Here is a 21,461-nt window from a genome sequence, read left to right as displayed (position 1 = left end):
TATTTCTGTTTTTTTTTTCCACGTTGAAATAAAGCATGGGTATTAACATCCGGTGAGATGTTTGTCTAAAAGACATTGGCTTTAAATGAAAGTTGTTCTTTTTTTTTTTTTTTCTGATCATCACTAAGACCTGAAAAATAAAGCGACCTCCTTTGATGCTCTTGCTGATGGCAGGGGCCCCGGGATTGAAGCCCCAGGAAACTGACAGCTCATCCTTTAATGCTTCGGACCTTTACTGAGTTAATGAGGGGAAAGTGAGGGATATTAATTATGAGCCATCATGGCAGTATTTTCCTTTGTAGGCTAAAAAAAATTCTTTTTCTCCTTTGGAAGCTTTCTGTGTGTGTGTGAAAGACTTTAGGACTGTCATGTTTTCTAATGTGGTTTGATATCAAATAGGGCCAGATATGTTTTCCTCCATTCTTGTGGCTTATCTGGGAAATAGTTCTTGGTGTTTTTAGACCAGAGGTCTGGGAAACCACGTGGGTTCATGAAGAGACCTTGCCAACTGTGGTCGCTCTGAGGTTCCTGGTGGGGCACTCTGTAGTGAGATGAGGATGACTTGATATTTGGGGTGCATGTTAAGTATGCGGTAGGTGTGGGGCATCCCTGTCCCCTCTCCCTAGAATGCTCTGTCCCTTGATCTTTACATGGCTTCTTCTTGTCATCCAGGTCACAGCTTTAAAAAGTCACTTTGTTTGAGAATCCTTCCTTGTGTGACCACAGTGTCTGTATTAGCCATCCAACTACTCTTTGCCATACCACTCCATTTTAACTCTTTTCATGGCATCTACCACTAGCTGATCTTTTAATTGTCAATTTATTAATTTTCTCCAACTAGACCACACACTTCTCAAGTGTATCAGCTAGCTCTTGCTGTGTAACAAACCACATCAATGCTTGGTGACTTAAGATGATGCTCACTTATGATTTCTAATGACTTTATGGGTTGACTGGCAGTTTGTCTGGCTTGGGGTGGATCAGCTCTGATTAGCTGGTACAGGCTAGCCTCTCATAGCCTGGATGGGCAGCTGGGGCCTCTCTCCATGTGTAGCCAGGAAGGGCATGCTTCAAGGTGCAAGTCCTTTTTAAGCCTCTGCTGTATCAATTTGCTCGTGTACCATTGGCCAAAGCAATTCATATGGCCAAGTCCAAGTTCAGTGGATGAGGAAGCGGACTCCACCTGTCAGTGGGAAGGGCTGAAAAGAAGCCATTTCCCACAGGGAAAGCAGGTTGTTTGTCCACTCCTGTGTGCCTGCAGTTTAGAATGGGCACTGGCAAAGGGCCGGGTAGTAAATATTTCCAGCTCTGAGGGCCATATGGTCTCTGTTGCAGCTCCTCTACTCTGGCCATATAGCATGAGAGCAGCCATAGATGATACACAAACCAGGGGGTGTGGCTGTGTTCCAATATAATACTGTTTAGAACAACAGGTGGCCAGCTGGCGGTGGCCTGCGGGCCATAGTTTGCTTATCCCTGGCTTAGAGTGTCACCTATCCCATGATAAGGGCTCAGGGAATATTTGTAGAACCAACAAAAGAACCCAAACATTTGGTCAGTCTTCCGCTTCCACCCCAGCTGTTCTGACACCAGCTGGGTGTACTACAGTAGACTTCGACATCAGCCACCTGGAGTGAGCGTCAGCGCCATGAGGGAAAGGCTTGGTCCTCTACCAGGCCGGCTTTATATCAGATACCAGCCATGCTTTGTGGGGGGGGGGCGGTTCTCAGGCCACCCACACTTCTGATCAGCTGGCTACAACTTTGGGGGCTCCCACAAACCCTCTGGGTTCAGTAATTTGTTAGAACAACACTCAGAGCTTAAAAAGGGGGGGGGGGCTATCCTCTTTCAGTCCCGAGCAGAGAGAAACACCTCTGGGTCTGCTTTTGTTAGGGTCCAAGGGTGGGATGTCGAGGGCTGTATGGGTTCACTTGATGGTCAATTTAAAGCTTAACAGCAGGAGTTGGGCACAGGGAAGGAGAAGCTTGGTCATTATCTAGGTTCCCCAGGGTTTCTGAAGAAGGATGGGGGCAACCTCGTTCCTTATCTGGTTGTTTTGCTAGTGGCTGTGTCACAGAGCTGGCGAGACATTTATTCAAGACAGATGTCTTTTGAAATAAGATGGCCTCAGCAGTCAAAGAGAGGCATATGAGGCACTTATACCTTTATTATTAAGGATGCTCGTAGTGAGGGCTGGGAGAATTCCAGAGACAGGGCTTCCATGCCCTCATGGGATCAGAAACATTGCCCTTCCAGTACGTCAGTGTGTTCACTGGCCAGAAAACTGAACTCGGCTGGTGTCCAGAGTTTTCACTGGGGTCTTATTACGTTGGTGTGATTGACTAAATCACTGGCCACAGGTTTGGACTCCATTCCCAGCCCCTCTTCTCTCTCTGGAGGTCAAGTACTTGGTCTTTCTGGTAACCAACCCCCATCCTGAAGTGAGTAGGGACCGCCACTCCTCATTAACACAACTAAGATGCTCCTATTACTCAGGAAATTCCAAGGGCTCTTTGAAGCTCTGTGCCAGGACTCAGGACAAAGACCAGATGTGTTCTTTACTATACCAGCATCACAAAGCTAAGAATATGCAGGAGCATGGACACGACAGTAGTGACAGTTCCATAGTAAAAAGTGATGTCCTCGCAAGGGACTAATGGTGTTTGCTTTCTATGTGCCAAGTGCTTCAGGTGGTATGTGTTACCTCGTCCTCATCACCCGCCTGTGAGGCAGGCTCTGTTATTGACTCCATTTTACCGATGAGGCCACAGACCTGGAGGATGTAACAGCTGGGAATCTTGAGGTTTCATGCGACAGAAGCCCAACTCAAACTGGCTTAAGCAAGATTAAATGAGTCTACTGGTGACTGAAACCAAAACGTTCAGGGAACGGCTTCAGGTTCAGCTGTATCCAGGAGCTCAAGGGATGTACCTGATCACTTGCATTCCGCTCTTGGCTCTGTTTCTCTCCCTGCTGGTTTTGTTCTCAGACAGCCTCTTCCTCGCCCCTTGCCCCGTGCTAGCAATATAGCAGTACCCTCTTAAATACTCCAGAAGGAAGACAGTTTCTCTTTCCGGGAAGTTCATGTCAAACCCCACATAGCACAGCCAATGTCCCATCATCCTGCAGTAGCAGCCTGAGTTCTGCTAGTTGGGGTAACAGCATCAGCTTTGCCACGTCCACATAGCGGCAAAGCTCTGTATGATTCCCATCACCATGATAACGCCACGAGTCCCGCTGGCTTTGTGGTAAAAGCGTGAGTCCTTCGACTTCAGAGTAGTGCTGTAGGACTTGCCGGCACAGAGAGATGCCTGGGGCGGCTTGCCCCTCCTTCCCCAGGGGCTATGTTTGGAGACAGTTTTGGCTGTCTTGCCGTGCTGGGGGTGCTGCTGGCTTGGAGTGGATGGAGCCCAGGTCTGCTGCGTAACACCCTTAAATGCTCAGGACAGTCCCCCACAGTGGAGACTTCTCCTGCCCCAAATATCAGCAGTGCTATCGATGGTCAAAGCACCCTGCCTTAGGGTGACAGTGGAGGTCCCGTCACCTGGGACCGTGTGCAGCCTGCCGTGCGTGTGTGCGCGTGTGCGTATGTGTGCGTGTGTTCCTGTGTACCCTGACTTCTCTCTCCCCACTCTTTCTGCAGCTTGATGTGCACTCCATGCCTGGGCCCCTGTCCCAAGGTCTGCCACCTCCTGGAAGGTGAGAAGACCATCGACTCAGTGACGTCCGCCCAGGAGCTCCGAGGCTGCACCATTGTCAACGGGAGCTTAATCATCAACATTCGAGGGGGCAGTGAGTGCCCTGGGGGGGTGGCAGGGGCGCTGGCTGCGGGGACCCACTCTCCCTGTGAGCACAGAAAGCAAACAGCCCAGATGCCCCTCAGCGGAGGCACACAAGGAGTTCCAAGTCTGAAGTTCACAGCTCAGTCCTGCCCTCCCCCCCGAGATTCTGAATTTCCAAGCTGTGTGTTGGGGTGGCAGGAATTTATATTTTTAACAAGCAGGCAACATGCAGGTCTGGGGACTGTGTTTCTAGAAACTCTGTCACAGGCAGAAAGGCATTCCTTTGCTTGTTCATCCAGCTAACATTTACTGAATACTCACCGTGAACGAGGCGAAGTCCGCACGTGGTGGGTCTTGCAAATAAACAAATGCACGTATAATGTAAACCCAGGCGGTGGTCCACGCTACGAAGGGCACCAGAGTGGGCTGACGGAGGGGGTGAGGGTCGGCTGCCTTTTCTTATGAAGGGACTATAACAGATACCTTCAGCTTTGTGGGCAGCACGGTCTTTGCTGTAACTGCTCACCTGTGCCTTGTAGGTGTGCTTCGAGCAGGGTGCGTCAGAGTCATCCTCAGCCTGTGGGTTAAGTCTTCACCACGGGGAATTACAGGAAGGTTAATGTATCTCAGCAGAAACCCACCGATATCCTCTCCTTTCCTTAGACAATCTGGCAGCTGAGCTGGAGGCCAACCTTGGACTCATTGAAGAAATTTCAGGGTACCTGAAAATCCGCCGGTCCTACGCCCTCGTGTCACTTTCCTTCTTCCGGAAGTTACGTCTGATTCGAGGAGAGACCTTGGAGATTGGGTATGTGAGCCTGACTTTGTCACTGTGGCCCAGTCGCTCAGCAGGAAGTTCATGAGTTAGAAAAAACTTAGGGGTTTCCATCGATGGACGAATGGATGAAGAAGGTGTGGTCTATATATATACACTGGAATATTATTTAGCCATAAAAAAGAAGGACATCTTGCTGTTTGCAGTGCCATGGACGGACCTTGAGGGCATGAGACTAAGTGAAACAAGTCTGACAGGACAGATTGTTGGCGCCAGGGGCTGACGGGTGGGGGAAATGGGTGAAGGGGTTCCAGAGGTACAAACTTCCACTGGTGAGATGAGTAAATTCTGGGGCTGGAATGTACAGCACGGTGACTGTAGTTAACAATACTGCGTTATATGTTTGAAACTTGCTAAGAGAATAAATCTTAAAAGTTCTCATCACAAGAAACAATTTTTTAAAAACTATATGAGACGGTGGAGGTTAACTCAACTTATTAAGGCAATCATTTCACAATATATGTGTATTGACAAATACAACGTTATATGTCAATAATATCTCATTAAAATTGGAGGAAAAAGAAAACCCGAGTTTTTTTTTTAATGAGATAATCGACATATAACATTATATTAGTTTCAGGTGAACAGCATCGTGATTCACTATTTTGTCTATATTGCAGGATGATCACCACAATAAGTCTAGTTCACATCCGTCACCACACATAGTTACATTTTTATTTTTCCTTGTGATGACAGCTTTTATGATCTACTCTCTCAGCAATTTTCAAATACACAGTATGGTATTATTAACTATAGTCACCACGCTGTAACTTAGGGGCTTTTAAAAACAAAACAAACAAACAAACAAACAAAACATCCACTAGGAGAAAGTGTCTGGAACAGTCCTGAGAGGAAGGAATGGGGGTAAGAACACATCTAAAGATCCAGCCAAGGAAAACGGTACCCATTTCATAGTCTCTCTTGGGGAGCCACAGGGGGTGCGGCCCAGACTTTGCGCCCGAGCGGCAAGGGCGGCTGGGAGAGCGACTGTTTACCTCTTCCAGTCTGTGCAGTGGAGGAAAGCAAGGGAAGAGGCGGCTGTGAATGGCTTTTGAGAAGCCAACCCACTGAACTATTCAGACTCCATTCTTGAATCACTGGCTCATGTTGATTCTTGAAGCTCAGCCCTTTCATTTGGACTGTTCCTGTGATCTCCTAGCCGGTCCTAGCACGAGACCTGTGCCATCCGACAGGAATATGATGCAAGTCACATGTGAGACTATGTCCTGGCAGCCACATGGTAAAAACTTTAAAAGAAATAAGTGAAATGAATTTTAATAATGCATTTTACTCAACCCATTACATCTAAAATGTCATTTGGACATGGACTCAATATAAAAAATACATATAAAGAAGATCTTTTACATTCTGTTTTTGCATGCAAAGCCTTTGAGATCTGTTTTTCACTTACAGTGCAGTTCAGAAGGGCTGCATTTCAGGTGCTCAGCAGCCAGGCGTGGCTTCTGTGTCTTCTGTCCCCCATGTGCTGGTGGCCCACTAATAGTTCCAAGGCACAGGTCTGATTGAGTTACTGAGTTGTCATAAAACCTTCAGCGGTCCCCTTCTGCCTGCCGAGGAAGGCCGTGTGTTCTGGGTCTCGGTCTGGCGTGCAGGGCCCTAGAGGGCTTGGCCCACTGCAGCTCTCCAGCTTTGCCTGTCACCTGTCGGCCAGAGCAGGCGCCTTTGCTCTCCCCTGGTCCCAGCTCGGATGCCTCCGTGTCTTTAATCTTTCCCCTTTGCAAAGCCCATGTCTCAGTCCATCACAGTCTTACCCTCCTCCCCGACAAGACTTAGCTCAGACACCTTCCCGGCCATGAAGACCTCCCCAGCTTCCCCCGTCCCTCCTGCCTTCCATTCACCATGGGAGCGAGTAGGTGTCAGGCACGTGGTCAGGACTGAGGACGCAGCCCTGAGCGAGATCAGCTCCAGCTGCGGCCCCGCCGACTGGAGTTGGAGACGCCAAGCTGGCTGATTAGGCGTGTCTGTGTGTCCCCGCAGGAACTACTCCTTCTACGCCTTGGACAACCAGAACCTAAGGCAGCTGTGGGACTGGAGCAAACACAACCTCACCATCACGCAGGGGAAACTGTTCTTCCACTATAACCCCAAGCTCTGCTTGTCGGAAATTCACAAGATGGAGGAAGTTTCAGGAACCAAGGGGCGCCAGGAGAGAAACGACATTGCCCTGAAGACCAATGGGGACCAGGCGTCCTGTAAGTGGTGATGCTGTGCCCTTTCCAGCTCATGGACTAGATGATGTGGCTGCCCCCCAGCCCCCACCACACTGGTCCCCAGGGGAAGTGCACTTCCACACAACGAACTAGTACAACTGTGTGTGTGATAGGCTCTCTGACACTGAGGACAGGTGTTGTACATCTTACCTCTTTGCCAAAAACCAAAACCCAGTGCCTGATACTGGAAGACGCCACATAAGCATTGAATGAATGAATGAATGACACCTCCCTTAAATGTGGCCTTGGCTCAAATGTGACAGCACATTCTGCAGTTGCCACAGCCAGACACCGTCAGCTGACTGCAGTCCTCTCATGCAGGACCCTCACAGGTTTTCTCCTGAGGGGATATCTGAGCGCTGAGGTGCCAGGGCTTCCATGCAGTCAGTTCCTTAGAATGTGGTCCAAGGGAATTCGGGGGACGGAGGGAGAGACAGCAATTAGGGTGGAACTTAAGAGAGGGCTTGCCTTCGGGCAGAGGGAACTACTCTCTCCAAGGCATCATCTTTCCAAAGAACTTTCCCTCCAAAGTATAATGACCTCCACACTCTGTAAACCCACTTGGCATGTGTCCATTTGCCCTGCAGTTACGACTTCTCGTATGTCAGGCATGGAAGTCGCATATGCAAGACAAACTGTGTCAGGACAAACGTTATTCTCCAAAGCCTCCTTTCCCAGTAACTACTGGCCCTTGGTCTTCATGTCGGTGCTGACTGCTGCTACTCCTCTGAGCCTCTGGCCAAGTGACTGGCTTGCAGCTGGGACCACCGTCCATGTCCCAGTCTTCCCTCTGAACCCGGGGGAGGCACGTGGGGATGAGGCCTGTCGAGGGAACATCAGACTGACAGCCTCCTTCTCACGGACGCTCTTGGAAGTATAGGGTCCCCAACTTCGGGCTGAAACAAATTATTTAATTCTGATACTGAGTTCTTTTGTTTTTGTTTTTTTTTTACCTTCCCAGGTGAAAATGAATTACTTAAATTCTCTTACATTCGGACATCTCATGACAAGATCTTGCTGAAATGGGAGCCCTACTGGCCCCCTGACTTCCGAGATCTCTTGGGGTTCATGCTTTTCTACAAAGAGGCGTAAGTAGAAAGTGGAAGAGGCGTGCTGGTTGCTTCTGGGCTCAGACGGCCCCGCTGGAGGTTCCTCTCTGTCGCCTTCGTACTCGGGGAGTAAACACCACAGGCTCCTCTGTCGGGTCTCACCGGCGGATGGGGTGTGCCATCAGGAACGTTGCCCTTTGCCAAGAGCAAGAAAATTGTAGCAGACGGGTTTCTTTTGGAAGTCCAGATTGGGCAGTTTCCTATAGCGAGATTCCATTTAGTTTCTTAAATGCACCTCTCACCAGGCATCTTCCACAAAAAGTTGCTCTGTCTACTTAGCAGATTTTTTAAAAAGTTTATTTTTTTCAACATTCAAAAAAGTCGTGGTAAAACATACGCAACGTAAAACTGAGCGTGTTGACTAGGTTTAAGGGTACAGCTTGGTGGCATTAAGTACGTTCACGGTGTTGTGCAGCCATCACGGCCGTCCACCTCCAGAATTTATTCGTCACCCCACACGGAAACTCGGTCCCCGTTCAGTAACACCCCGTTGTTTTGAGTTTTGACTGTGCTGAAATTTTAAAGGAAGATAATGGGAGTGGTGAGAGTGAAAAGGCATGATTGTTCCATCTCTCAAGATTGACCAGGTGCCAGGCTGTGTGCCGAGAAGTCACACGAGTCCTCTCGTGTCATCTTACCTATAAGTCAGGCAGTTGGTATCACCATCATCATTCTTCTTGTTGGGAAACTGAGACATGAGGGATGTGGTCCCTTTCTCTTTGGCCGTTCCTGTGTGCTCTTCCCTTGTGGCACAAGACCGTTGGCGAACAGGACGCACCCCTACCCGATGTAACTTCCCCTGGCCACATCTCTTTGGTCTTCAGGGCTGTAATTGAGAAACGGTAACCGCCTTTTCCTGTTCTTGTCTTGAAAGCCCTTATCAGAACGTGACGGAGTTCGATGGACAGGATGCGTGCGGCTCCAACAGCTGGACGGTGGTGGACATTGACCCGCCGATGAGGTCCAATGACCCCAAGTCACAGAACCACCCCGGGTGGCTGATGCGGGGTCTCAAGCCCTGGACCCAGTACGCCATCTTTGTCAAGACCTTGGTCACCTTTTCTGACGAACGCCGCACGTACGGGGCCAAGAGCGACATCATCTATGTCCAGACAGATGCCACTAGTAAGCGTTTCTCGTGGATGTGAACCCGTGCGTGAGTCACACGTCTTGCCTTTAACAGGCGGACGCAGTGACGTCATCTAAAATGCCCCTTGGCGTGGCTGCTGGCTTCTGAAAGAGACGGGCACCGAGGTTTATGATTTCAGAAGATGAGGCGTTAGCAGGAATACACGAGAGGGGGACTTGTGTTTCTTCCTCCCATTCTGGAAAATTGTCAAGTATTTACAAAAGAAGAAGAAAATGACACCCCTCCTCCCACATAATAACCATTTCTCAGCTCCAGCAATTACCCATATGTTGCCATTTTGGTTTCACCTCTGTGCCCCTCCCCCATCTCCACTTTTTGAGGCGGGGGGGGGTGGCGCACTGGAGGATTTTATAGCAATTCAGTTATATTTCCATCAAGCGTTAAGTCCTCTCCGGCCACTGTGATAGGAGGCATTTGGCGATGTCTGGAGACATTTTTGGTTGTCATGACTGCGGAGGTGGGGCTGCTGGCATCTAGTGAGTGGAGGCCAGGGACGCTGCTCAACACCCCACAATGAACAGGACGGCCCCCATGAGAATTATCTAGCCCTGCACGTCAGTAGTGCCGGGGGTGAGAAATCCTGTCCTGTAGGATAGAGTCCAAACTTTATGCACCAGCCCCAGCTTTTTTGGTTACTGCCCTCTCATCCTGTACCCTCCAGCAACACCAAAGGATGAATAGTTTCCAGGAACTGCCATCTCCCAGGCTTTTGGATACACCGTGTCCTCTGCTTTGAGACCACACCCCCGCCCTGGCCCCATCCCTCACCGACTCCCTCCACCACCCAAAGGTGGTGCGTTTTAGGGGGATGTTAAATGGGCTGCCAGCTCAGGGACACGCTTGAGTGACATCTTAGTGCTGGAATTTGCCCTGTCATGACTGGGTTCCATTTGGGGCTAATCATAACCAGAAAATGTGAGTTTGTCTATTTCTACCATCCCCAGCACCTTTCCAGGGCCCAGAACAGAGAAAGCTTGGCATAGAGTTGGAGCGCGATGAATGTTGGTTGCATCAGTGGTTGAACACGAATGGCTATGTCATCTACAAAAGCTGTGGTTTGAATGGACTGAAATTTTGTAACCCATGCGTCCTCCTCCTCACTGTGGACCTGTTTCCTTTCCCCTGTGCAGATCCTTCCGTCCCGCTGGATCCCATCTCGGTTTCTAATTCCTCGTCCCAGATTATTCTGAAGTGGAAGCCTCCCTCTGACCCCAACGGCAACATCACACACTACCTGGTTTTCTGGGAGAGGCAGGCGGAAGACAGCGAGCTGTATGAATTGGATTATTGCCTCAAAGGTGAGTGCAGGCAGAGGCGCGGGAGGGGCTGGTTTTACACACTGGACCTGCTTTGTTCTCTCCCCTCCTCCCATTTCCCAGTGTGCGTACGAGTGCATGTGGGTGCACACATTCCCTCTGGTCTCCTGCGAAAACGCACACACAGGCAGACCTCAGAGACATCGTGTGTTCCGTTCCAGACCCCCGCAATAAAGCGAGTCGTGTGATTTTTTTTTGTTTGTTTCCCAGTGCCTATAAAAATTATGTTTACACTATACTGAAGTGTATTAAATATGCGATAGCATTAGATCTAAAAAAAAGGGTACATACCTTAATTAAGAGTACTTTATTGCTAAAAAAAAAGAGTACTTTATAGCTAAAAAAATTGCCAAAACAATTACAATAGTAACATCAAAGATGACCGATCACTGATCACCAAAGCAAATATAATCACAATGAAAAAGTTGGAAACATCGCCAGAATTGCTAGAACATAACGTGGAGACATGAAGGGAAAAAAATGCAGTTGGAAAAATGGTGCCTATAGACTTGCTCAAGGCAGGGTTGCCGCAGATCTCTGGTTTGTGGAAAAACGCCGTATCTGCGCAGCTCAGTAAGAGGAGGTCTGCACACATTTCTAAAGATCACAGCCCGAGAACATGCTCTGAAGACTCGGGTCGGAATCAGACACTCCCTACGTCTTGGCACCACTTCCCTGTGGAACTTTCTCCTCCCCCCTCCCTCGTCCGCCTCCCCCAGTGGGAGTGTAGCTGTGTTAACCCACGCAAGGCTCCCCTGCTAAGGTGCAGACCCGCAGATGTGTGCGGCGGTGACGGACAAAGTCAGGGCGGAAGTCTGGCCCTGCATCGTAGACCCTTAAGCTTTAAGGATCGGAGACAGCAGAGGGTGATAACCGGTTCCCTCCTGTGCTTCCCATTAAACATGTACCCTCATGACAGGTTTTTTCCAGTCTTTAATCTTGTTTATTTAATGGGCTTCCATCCATCTATAGAAAAATGGAAAACTATTTGAAGCCTCAAATGAGTTTGTATAAATTAGTTTATTTTAGAACTGGGTTTTTAAAAAGCCCATCAAATCGGAGAAACAGAAGTCATTTTTTTTTTCTCTTTAGTGGGTTTTGTTTGTCTGTATATATTTTCCTTTAGATTTTTTGAGTTAGCGGTATCCTCAGGCCTCGGGGCCGCGGGCGAGGTGTGGGTGAGGTCGGGAACCTGAGGTCTGCTCCTGGCTCGACGACCTCTGACCCGCTGCAGGGCTTCGGGTGGTCACCCGGCTTGCCATCGGCTGCCTCCTTTTGGGGAGAAGGGGCGGGAGGCCAGATGATCTCCGGGAGCGGTCCCAGCTGTCAGAGCATGTGCTATGTGTGTGCCTGTGACCTCATCTCCCGCCTGAGCAGAGGGTTGCAAACGTGATTTATCTCCTTGGATGCTTTATATAACTCGAGAGCAAGCAAAGTCATGGTCTCAGCTGTGAGCCGTTGGCCCTGCCTTCGAGTAACCGAAACCGCCACCAGCAGCCGGGCAGGCAAAGCTTTTTTTTTTTAAGAGCAACAGCTTTTATTCTGGAAGTTGAAATCTATCATTACAACATGACTATTTCAACATGGCTTTATTCGTAATGATGCCAAAGTTTATGTCATTAAAAATAAACTTAGGTACCAAGGACAGATATTGTATTATATCAGGCCCCTAGAGGAGTCGCATCCATGGAGACAGGAAGGAGCCGGTGGGGCCGTGGCTGGGGGAGGGGATGAGAGTTTCATGGGGACAGAGTTTCAGTTTGGGAAGATGAGAAAGTTCTGGAGGTAGAGGGTGGGGATGGCTGCCCAGTAACATCAGTGTGCTCAATGCCACTGCATCGTACACTTAAAAATGATTAAGATGGTAAATTTGATGTGATGTGTATTTTGCCATGGCTGAAAAAAACCAAATACACACACAAAGAAATAACCTTCCTAACACACACGAGACAAATCACTTATTAACCGCGACCAGCAGTAGCTTCCTTTCGTATCACAAGTGATTTTTCCCCCCTAACTTTATGGAGTTATGATTGACAGGTAAAATGGCAAGATGTTTAATGTGTAAACTATGATGATTTTTATACACATACGCATTGTGAAGGGATTCCTCCCGTCCAGTGAATTCATGTACCCACCACATCACGTATTTACTGTTTGTTTCTTTGTTTGTTGGTGAGAACTTCTAGGTTCCACTCCCTCAGCATATGCCAACTGTACAGTGGTCTTACCAACTCTGTGTTGGCTATTGTAAAGCACACATAACATAAAACTTACCATTTTAACCATTTTTAAAATTATTGAGTCTTTTATTGTTGTTTTGGGGGAGGGAGGTAATTAGGTTTATTTATTTAAAAAAATTTTTAATGGAGGTACTGGGGATTGAACCCAGGACCTCGCGCATGCTATGCACACGCTCCACCACTGAGCTACACCCTCCCCACTCCCTGTTTTAACCAGTTTTTAGTGCACAGCTCGGTGACATTAAGCACATTCACATTGTTGTGCAACCATCCCCACCATCAACTCCAGAACTTTCTCATCTTCCCAAACTTAAACTCTGTCCCTAGTCACCATGGACTCCCCCTCCCCCTCCCACACCCCCCAGCGCTCACCTTTCTGCTTTGTCTCTATGGATGTGACTGTCTTAGATACTTCACTATATTTTATAGTCACAGGGAATCCGTAGGGGCCCCAAGCGTCGTGCAGTGGGTGCTGGGAAGAGTGACACGTGTCAGACGCTAGGCTTGTGCCTGATCAAAAGACCTCTCCTCCCCAGAAAAAAATGTCAGGAACCCCCTTTACTAGGGAAATCCTAAGGTTTTTTTTCCCATCCATAGTGCCATCAATAGCCCTTCTAACAGCTAAACCAGACGGGTTATTCCATGCCTATTAATAAACGTAAGAAGTATTTTTAAGTATTTCCAAAACTGTATAAATACTTGGGCTTCCGAGTGGGTACTCACCATCCTCAGGGAGCTACTTAGAGCTCACTGTCTGCCGGAGCCATTAAAGGAGAGAGGAAGGAATGGAATTCCCCTCGCTGAGTAGCCGCCCAGCACTGAGGGCACTGTTTTTGCCCTTAAGGAGTAGCCTGCATCCTTGAGGCTGAACCAACCGCGTGGCTGTGCTCACACGACAGGCGGCAAGCATTCCCCGGACCCGACCTCAGGGGTCAAGACATACCAGCTGTGGTCCTTGAAAAAGCAGTGTGGTATTTTTAAGAGCACTACCTTGAGAAGTTGTTCTTTTTTTTTTCTTTCTTTCTTTTTAAAATTTCCTTTTCTGTGCCTCTTTGAAAAATTTCTTCCCCCAATTTTCTCTCATGTCCTGAGCCCACAGTTTCTCAGTCTCACCACTGTTGACATTTGGGGCAGGATAATTCTTTGTGGTGGGGGCTGTCCTGTGTAAGGTAGGATGTTGAATATTGCTGGCTGACACCCATTGGATGCCTTTCGTCCCCTTGTCTCCCCAGACAGCCCTGACAGCAAAAAATGTCCCCAGACCTTGCCCAGTGGTAGGGGGTGGGGTGTAGCGCAGAATCACTCCCCCCTCCTGCCCGCCCCCTGAGAACCACTGCCCTAATCTGACTTCTGTTTTCCTGAATGACTGTAGAGTCTTTCATTTGTGCTGCACAGTTTGACTGCTCAGTCCAACCACTGGGTCTGTAAGTCGGACCATGTGGAATTCTGCTCTGCCCTCTCCACACTTTACGTGGTTGATTGATGATTGCATCATTCATCCATTTAACTGTGACTTGGGCCCCCTGTCCTTTTCTAATCCCATCCCTCACCATTCTCTCCCTCATCCCCTTCTAGCTACACTGGGTCCTTGGTGTCTTCTGATATGCCAACGAAACTCCTACCTCAGGGCCTTTGCACATGCTCTTTGCTGTCTGAATTGCTTTACACCACGATATGTGCATGGCTCATTCTTGTACTTAATTGGAGACTGCTTAGTGGTCACTTTCTCTGAAATATTCCCCCAGCCACCCTGTGTCCTTTCACCTTGCCCTCTGATCCACGGCATATGTCTCTATTATATTTATTTTTTATTTTTGTATTCCTCCCCCGCTGCCCTGATGCAGCTCACCCATTAGAATGTAAGTTCCATGAAGGCAGGGACATGCCTGGTTTCCTTCAGCCTCTAGCCCTGTGGGGTTATGGTGTCTGACAGCTTCCCGCTGCACGTTGACAAGAACCTTCTCAGTTGACAGTGTCAGGACCCTCCAGTGAGCGATCTGATTTTTCCCAGTCGAACTTGGGAGAGCTCTGGCCCGGGTGCCCAGCCGCTCTGAGAAAGCCCCCTTCGCTCAGGGTAGGGGTGTGTGTCAGGCAGAGACCTGAGCGCACCTGCTCTGCCCTCCTCTAGGGCTGAAGCTGCCGTCCCGGACCTGGTCTCCGCCGTTTGAGTCTGAGGGCTCCCAGAAGCACAATCAGACCGAGTACGAGGAGGCTGCCGGAGAGTGCTGCTCCTGCCCGAAGACCGACTCTCAGATCCTGAAGGAGCTGGAGGAATCCTCGTTCCGGAAGACATTTGAGGATTACCTGCACAATGTGGTTTTCATCCCCAGGTCAGGGTTTGCCATTGGCTTGGGGTTGGGGAACCTTATTTAGGGACCAAGATGAAGTGGGGACACAGAGGGCGGGCAGAGTCCTTGCTGAGCCGCTTCCCGGGGTGAAGGACGAGATCTTGTGATTTCCGTAGGCTCCTGACCAGGAAGAGCACGTGACCATCAGAACAGGGGAAAAAGCTGAAAAGACTCCACACTTGCTTTCCGATGTCTCATGAACGCTTCAGCCCAGCCTCTGGCCTCAGTCTGAGTTCTGGAACCAACTCCATTAGATTACTGGTGGTTAATTATTATCTGATAGATTCTTATAGACAGTAATTAATAATCGACAGATTCAATTATTAGGTTAGATTACTGAGGAATGCCTGCCTGGCCCCGTGCTTGACTTGTTACTGTCTCAAGCACAGTGCATTCTCTTTTTAAAATCTGTGTGACCTTCTCATCCTTCCAGAACTTTCCATGGCCTCTTCAAAACCCCAGAGGCTGCTCCTATTTAAATACTTCCCTTAGTGAGTGAAGGGGCTCACATGCTGATGTACACCTGATCTATGGAGCGAGGGTTTGTGATAAAAATGACTCCCAGTTTTCCATATGTCCTTGCCTTTTGTGCAGACACTTAGGTAGAAGGCTGTGTGGGTTTCAGGTTATCCCGCCCCTCTCGGTGCCTCAGTTGACCTACCTGTAAAGTGGAGAGCAGACGAGTCCCTGCTGTCAGGGTTATGAGTCTGCACGAGTCCTACAGGGATTCTCAGCCTTGGCACTCCTGGTATTTGGAGCCAGTTCATTCTTTGTGACGGGGACCATCTTGTGCATTGCAGGATGTTGGGTAGCACCCCTGGCCTCTCCTCACGTGACGCCGGTAGCACCGTCTGCATCAGATGGTTTCGCGAACCTTCCCAGTAACCCACTGAAGCAGCAGCCATCTCCCTGTTTTGGGTCCGAAACCTGTTTTTGTTTTTATTTTTATTATTTTTTTTAGCAGATGAGTGACTGCCCAGGTTTTCACAGTAAATGTGTGATGTGGACTCTGACCCGCCCCCTCCCTCTCCACCCTTGACCTCTTCCCTTTACAGACTTCACCAGACAGCTACCCAGAAAAGTCCGGTCCAATTGGCTGTTTCCAAAGTGGACTGAAACCCCCAGAGGTTTACACTGGGATAGAACAAGATTCTAGACGGGGTGTCTTCAGATACCTCCCATTGTGCTTGGTAGCTGCTTCCCCGGCACCATCAACACGTAACACTTCTCCTTTTCCCTCTTTCTTGCATTCTCATCCCTCACCCTGAGCTCAGAAGAGCACTGAGTGTCCCAGCCCAGGCGTTGAGGCGGTTACTGTTCCACACGTTAAAAAGCTGCCAGACCTAAGGAAGAGGCTGGGTCAGTGGTGGTGTTTAAAGGTAGTCGAGTCCGACATCCAGAGGGAACCCCAGATGGCCAGGTCTCTGGAAGGGGGGTGCGTTTTCTCTGACTGCCCCCCACCCCTCCTTGCTGTGTTCTCTGCACCTGCTGGGAAGACGTGATTCAGGTGATGGGAAACAGTGGTCCATAGGCAAGGGCAGGGCGCCCTCGGGCTGCTGGTACAGAATGTGGCTACCGGGCTGTCAGAAGCCGAGGTCTGTCTAAAGAACTTCTGTCTGTCCTCAAAAGCAGTTGGTTTTGTTTTCACAGAAAATCCTCTTCAGGCCCTGGCGCGGAGGACACCAGGTACGACTCACCTGTGGGACGTGCGGGCGGGGCGCGCGGGGCGGGAAGCATGTGGTGCGCCCTGGGGACCGCAGGGGGCTTCTGTGGCTTGATGCATGCGACGCGCCGCTGCGCCGAGGCCTGGCGCTGCACAAACCCGCACGTTAAACGCCTTCACCCGGAAATGGGACCTGGGCACGAATGTGGGGGTCGGGGGTCGGGGGTGGGGAATCTTAACTAACACACTCTGAACCAAAGCACAGAACCCAGGGAGTACTTCTGGGCACCGGCCAGATGCCACACGTGTCTCTCCGTGCAGCCACTCACTAGACATTCATTTTATCAACGCCGAGCGTGTGTGCAGACCCGTCCCCGGGACCAGAGCCTCAGCCACGTGCGGCAGGGAGTGGGCGAGGCCGAGCGGGACGGGTTTACGCCGCGTGACAAGTGCCGCATGACAGACGGGAGCCCCTTAATTCTGCTGAGGACAAGGGCGCTCCTCTTTGACTCGCGTCTTCAAGAATTAAGGAGGGCTGTCCTGGAGGAGAGGCCAGGCAGAGAGAACTGGGGGAGAGCCAAGTCGGTGGGCCCAGTCCGGGGCTCCTAGGGGGAGAAACAGGCAGGGGGGCCGGAAAGGCAGGCTGCGGCCAGGCGGCCGGATTCTATTCTTTGAGCGGAGGGTTTATTTATTCACTTTCAGCCCTGCCTGCGGCCCCGATCTGCCCTCTAGTGGCCGTTTGGAACATAATCTGTAGGAAAGAAAGGTCTAGAAATTTGAGGCGTTGATCCAGACAAGGGTTTCTCACCTCGGACCTCTTGACATTCGGGGCGAGATGTCCCCTGGGTGGTGGGACCAGAGGGCAGAATCACTCCTGGGGTGAGACTGGGGGGTAAGAAGAAGCTGTGTAGGTCGCCAGTGGGAAGATCAGTTGATGCTGCCCCGTGGGTGGGGGCGGGGGCCTTTCGTGACCACGTGGTGGTCTTTTTGGATATAAACCTCTTCACATATGCATATTTGGCCTATTTGCGGAGAGCACGGATGTTTCCGCTTGTTGAGATACCAGTTTCTCATTAGTTTCTCATGAAGAACCAGCCTCTCAGTCAATTTTGGAAGGCCCATCTGTGGTTGTTTAGAAATGTTCTGAATCTTGCTAATATGGATGTATCTTTGGTTTCACAGCTTTGGTTTCCAATCCATTGGTCTTTTCATATAAAAAGACCACAAAGAAAATCTTAGTGGGGACCCTCCTGCCAAAGTAGGGTTTGATTTCTGACCACAGAGCAATGAAAACGAAAAGTAAACTTCAAAATTTGAATAGAAAGTTCTCCTTCCTGGTAATTAGCAGTGGATCACTTAGACATCTATTGGGTGAAAGTAAAAATGGAAACTTCCATTAAAGTCCGTTTGGAAAATAATGGACACGTGAATCTCACATACCTTCACTTGTAAGCATATTGCCGAAGCTGGACTTCGATGCAAATTAGTAGGCTTGAATGGTTTCATAAATTAAGAAAAAAACTTCAAAATGTAAAGTGTAATGTGTCATGGAGGGAGTGGAAAACCTATATAGCAAAACTTGTGGTAAATATAATCAAAGGGAAATGTGCACAATAACTAGAAGTAAAGGAGGTGACATAAAATTAAGGTCTGGGGGAGATTTTAATATGTAGAATTCTCTGGATAACCATGAGCCATTCAATTTGAAATGTTCAGAGAGGTGAGAAATTTTGACTTGTCTAAGCGAATTCAAGAAGAAGCAGAATGATTAAATATCCTAATAACCTTAGGAAAGGACTTTAAAAAAAGTGTCAATTAACCCCCACCCCTGCAGAAAGGCCCCAGGCTCAGAGAGTTGTACATTCTTCCACACTCTCTAAGAGCAACTCTTTTCTGTAATATAGAAACTTCCAGAGCATAGAAATCTATGAAACTTTTCCCAGTTTTATAAAACTGACACAGCACCCCTTAGCAGAACCTGACAAAGATGCTACATTGAAAGAAAACCCCAGGACCAGCTAGTGTGGGACTTTAAATCCAAATGTCCTAAGTACAACTCTGTGCTGGCAGCATCGTTTATCTCAAAAGTGCAAGGATGGTTCAAGATCAGGAGTTCTGATGATATAATGTAATTCATCAAGAGGCCAAGTAAGGAAAATCATAATCACCTCATTCAATAACATTAATTAAAAATTCCTCAGCTAGAGAAAGGGGAGTGAGTGGGAAAGAGGCCTTTTATAAAACTAGGAAGAGAGAACTTCTGCAGCAAGATAAATACTACCTAAATGAAACCAACAGCCAAGCTGATGTCTTTCTTAAAACTATTTCTGTTGGAGTTGGAAGGAAAAGCCAATCTTATCATCACTAATTAACACTTCTCTTTCATTTAGCCAGTGCAGTAAAGATGTAAAGTAGAATTGTAAAGAATGGATTGAGGGAAATAAAATGACTGATATTTGCAAATCCTGTAGTGGGAAGGTGGGCAGACGGCTGCTGCCTGTTTTTCTGAAGGAAGTTTTAGTGGACTGTGGCCACACCCATCTGTTGACATTGTGTCTGTGGCTGCTCGGTCTGCAATGGCTTGAAAGCCATTGGAAGTTGAGTAGTTGTGACAAAAACCACATGTCCCACAAACCCCCAAATATTTACTACCTAGCACTTATGGGAAAAGGTTGCTGACCCTTTTTCTAGCGTGTTCCTTGAAAACCCAAGAAAATCAATCATAAAAACTCTCAGAAGGAGAGTTTGGGTAAGTAGGTACAGCGTAAATGAGTAAAAAGCCAGTAGATACACTGGCAATAATTACGATATAAATCAGGGGGAAAGGTCCCTTTTTATAACTGCCCTAAAACCTTAGTAACCCCATATAGAATTACCTGGGGAGAAAAATCAATTCTAAATTGCTGAGATATAAACTTTTACAGATAAATGAGAAAGATTGTTTCAGATCATTTCAAGAAAACTCACTGGCACACAGCAAATCAGGGTAGATCGATAAAAGGTTGATGTCCTTTGCTGAGGGAGCAGTGCAGGAACAGGAAGGCGGAAGGTCCTAGAACTTCATGGAAAAACAGAGGACCAGGGTGGGCTATTCCTTAGAGAAACACAAAAGAATCAACAAAGGAAAAAAAGAGTTTACACTCAGCAGTACAGAGAGGAGCCAATAAAGCAGCAGAGTGATGCTTCCAAAAAAAAAAAAAAAAAAAAAAAGCGTCAGGTTGCAAATCTGAAAAAGGGAAAAAAGAAACAAAACAAAAACTCCTGTTAACCTTCAGCACGGCTGAGATTAGCCCGGGGCGCGGTTTCCTGGGCTGCCGCTGAGACCACAGGTCCGCGCGAAGCGTCTGGAGGGCAGCGTAGCCATGCGGGCCAGGAGGCACAATCAACTCATTTCTCTTCTTAGAATCGACTTCAGGGACTAATAAGACAACTGGACAGTGATCAAAGCAATATTTATAAGAGAAAAAAAAATTAGGGCTACGCTTATATTAAAAAAGGGAGAGGATGACTAAGTTAGCTTGTGGCTCATGCATTAAATGGAATATTCTACCGTTTTCCAAGTTTTCTGCAACACGCCTGCGGTACTTTCCTAACAAAGAGGGGAAACCCTCACGCTGAAAAAAAAAAACAAAGCATAAATTCTGTCCTACTTAAGACATTAGGGTTTAAGGAATCTATTTCAGAATGCTTCCAATACAGCAAGTGAGCAAGTGGATTATAAAACTGGCTTGGTCCCCATTACACTCATACAGAGTATTTACAGAAAAAGTAACACTAGGACCCAGTGGGCTGTGGAATAATGAGTAATTTAAATTTTATTTAGACTTTTTTTGTATTTATTATTTTTTAGGCTATCACATTTTTCTTCATGTATCTATGTAAGGGGGGGGGCAGAATATGCCAATGGCATAGGCGGGTTTTGTTTTCCGTTACCCCTAGCAACCTGTGTGATACGAGTCTTTTACCAAGAACTGAAGTTTAATTACTCAAGTTAGGCAGATGTCCCGAGTGGTCATAAGGATCAGTAGGTGCACTTCTCCTGTTTAAACTGGTGATGGCAATAGCTGGGACCGTTCGGCAGGGCGTCCTGAAAAGCCAGACTCTTGCACACTTTTGGCGTTTTGTTTTTAACACTGACCCTGGGTGGACTATTAACCTGCAAAATGAAAATCTGAAATCAAGCATGTGGAGGGGACTACTGGGATGTCTATGACGGATGGTCCTGGGGACCCTCTCCCCCCCATCTTGGGGTGAACCTGCCTGTCCTTCTTTGAAAGCTGCTCTGGGTTGTAATTCCTGGAAATCTGCATTTTAACCTATGGGCCCCTTTGAATATCGCTGCACCATGGTCCTTGGTTTTAAGCCTTTATTCCCCAGCAGCACGTAGAGATGGTGACTGAGGGACCACGTGTGTCCTACTGTTGTGACAGGCCGTCGCGGAGACGCAGGGCCCTGGCTGACATAGGGAATGGCACAGCGGCCGTGCCCACGCTCCCGGGGTTCCCCAACGCCTCCTCCACCAGCGCACCCACCAGCTCAGAGGAGCACAGACCCTTCGAGAAAGTGGTGAGCAAAGAGTCACTGGTCATCTCGGGGCTGCGTCACTTTACCGGCTACCGCATCGAGCTGCAGGCTTGCAACCAAGATGCCCCCGAGGAGCGGTGCAGCGTGGCCGCCTACGTCAGCGCCAGGACCATGCCCGAAGGTGGGTTGGCTCATCGGGGGGCCAAAAGCAGCTCTCCACCCTCTCGTCAGCAGACATGCGACTTTAACTCATTTGCCTT

At 48.6% G+C, this 21,461-nt stretch overlaps 1 protein-coding gene across 5 annotated transcripts in view; it reads left to right on the top strand.

Annotated features, from left to right (window-relative positions):
• Window positions 1-21,461, top strand: part of INSR (insulin receptor) — a 113,915-nt gene that overhangs the window by 70,763 nt on the left and 21,691 nt on the right. For all 5 annotated transcript variants that reach the window (XM_064479815.1, XM_031437078.2, XM_064479816.1 and 2 more), the window contains exons 4-12: window positions 3,644-3,792; window positions 4,446-4,590; window positions 6,616-6,830; window positions 7,810-7,936; window positions 8,832-9,082; window positions 10,238-10,405; window positions 14,795-14,996; window positions 16,665-16,700; window positions 21,108-21,382. In XM_064479815.1, the coding sequence (XP_064335885.1) occupies window positions 3,644-3,792; window positions 4,446-4,590; window positions 6,616-6,830; window positions 7,810-7,936; window positions 8,832-9,082; window positions 10,238-10,405; window positions 14,795-14,996; window positions 16,665-16,700; window positions 21,108-21,382 (1,568 nt within the window). The remainder of the gene's footprint in view (window positions 1-3,643; window positions 3,793-4,445; window positions 4,591-6,615; window positions 6,831-7,809; window positions 7,937-8,831; window positions 9,083-10,237; window positions 10,406-14,794; window positions 14,997-16,664; window positions 16,701-21,107; window positions 21,383-21,461) is intronic.

This window comes from Camelus dromedarius, chromosome 27, assembly GCF_036321535.1.
Source record: "Camelus dromedarius isolate mCamDro1 chromosome 27, mCamDro1.pat, whole genome shotgun sequence".
In the NCBI taxonomy this organism is placed as follows: domain Eukaryota; kingdom Metazoa; phylum Chordata; class Mammalia; order Artiodactyla; family Camelidae; genus Camelus; species Camelus dromedarius.
Note: the sequence above shows the minus strand (reverse complement) of the source record. Positions and strands in the feature narration are given on the sequence as shown.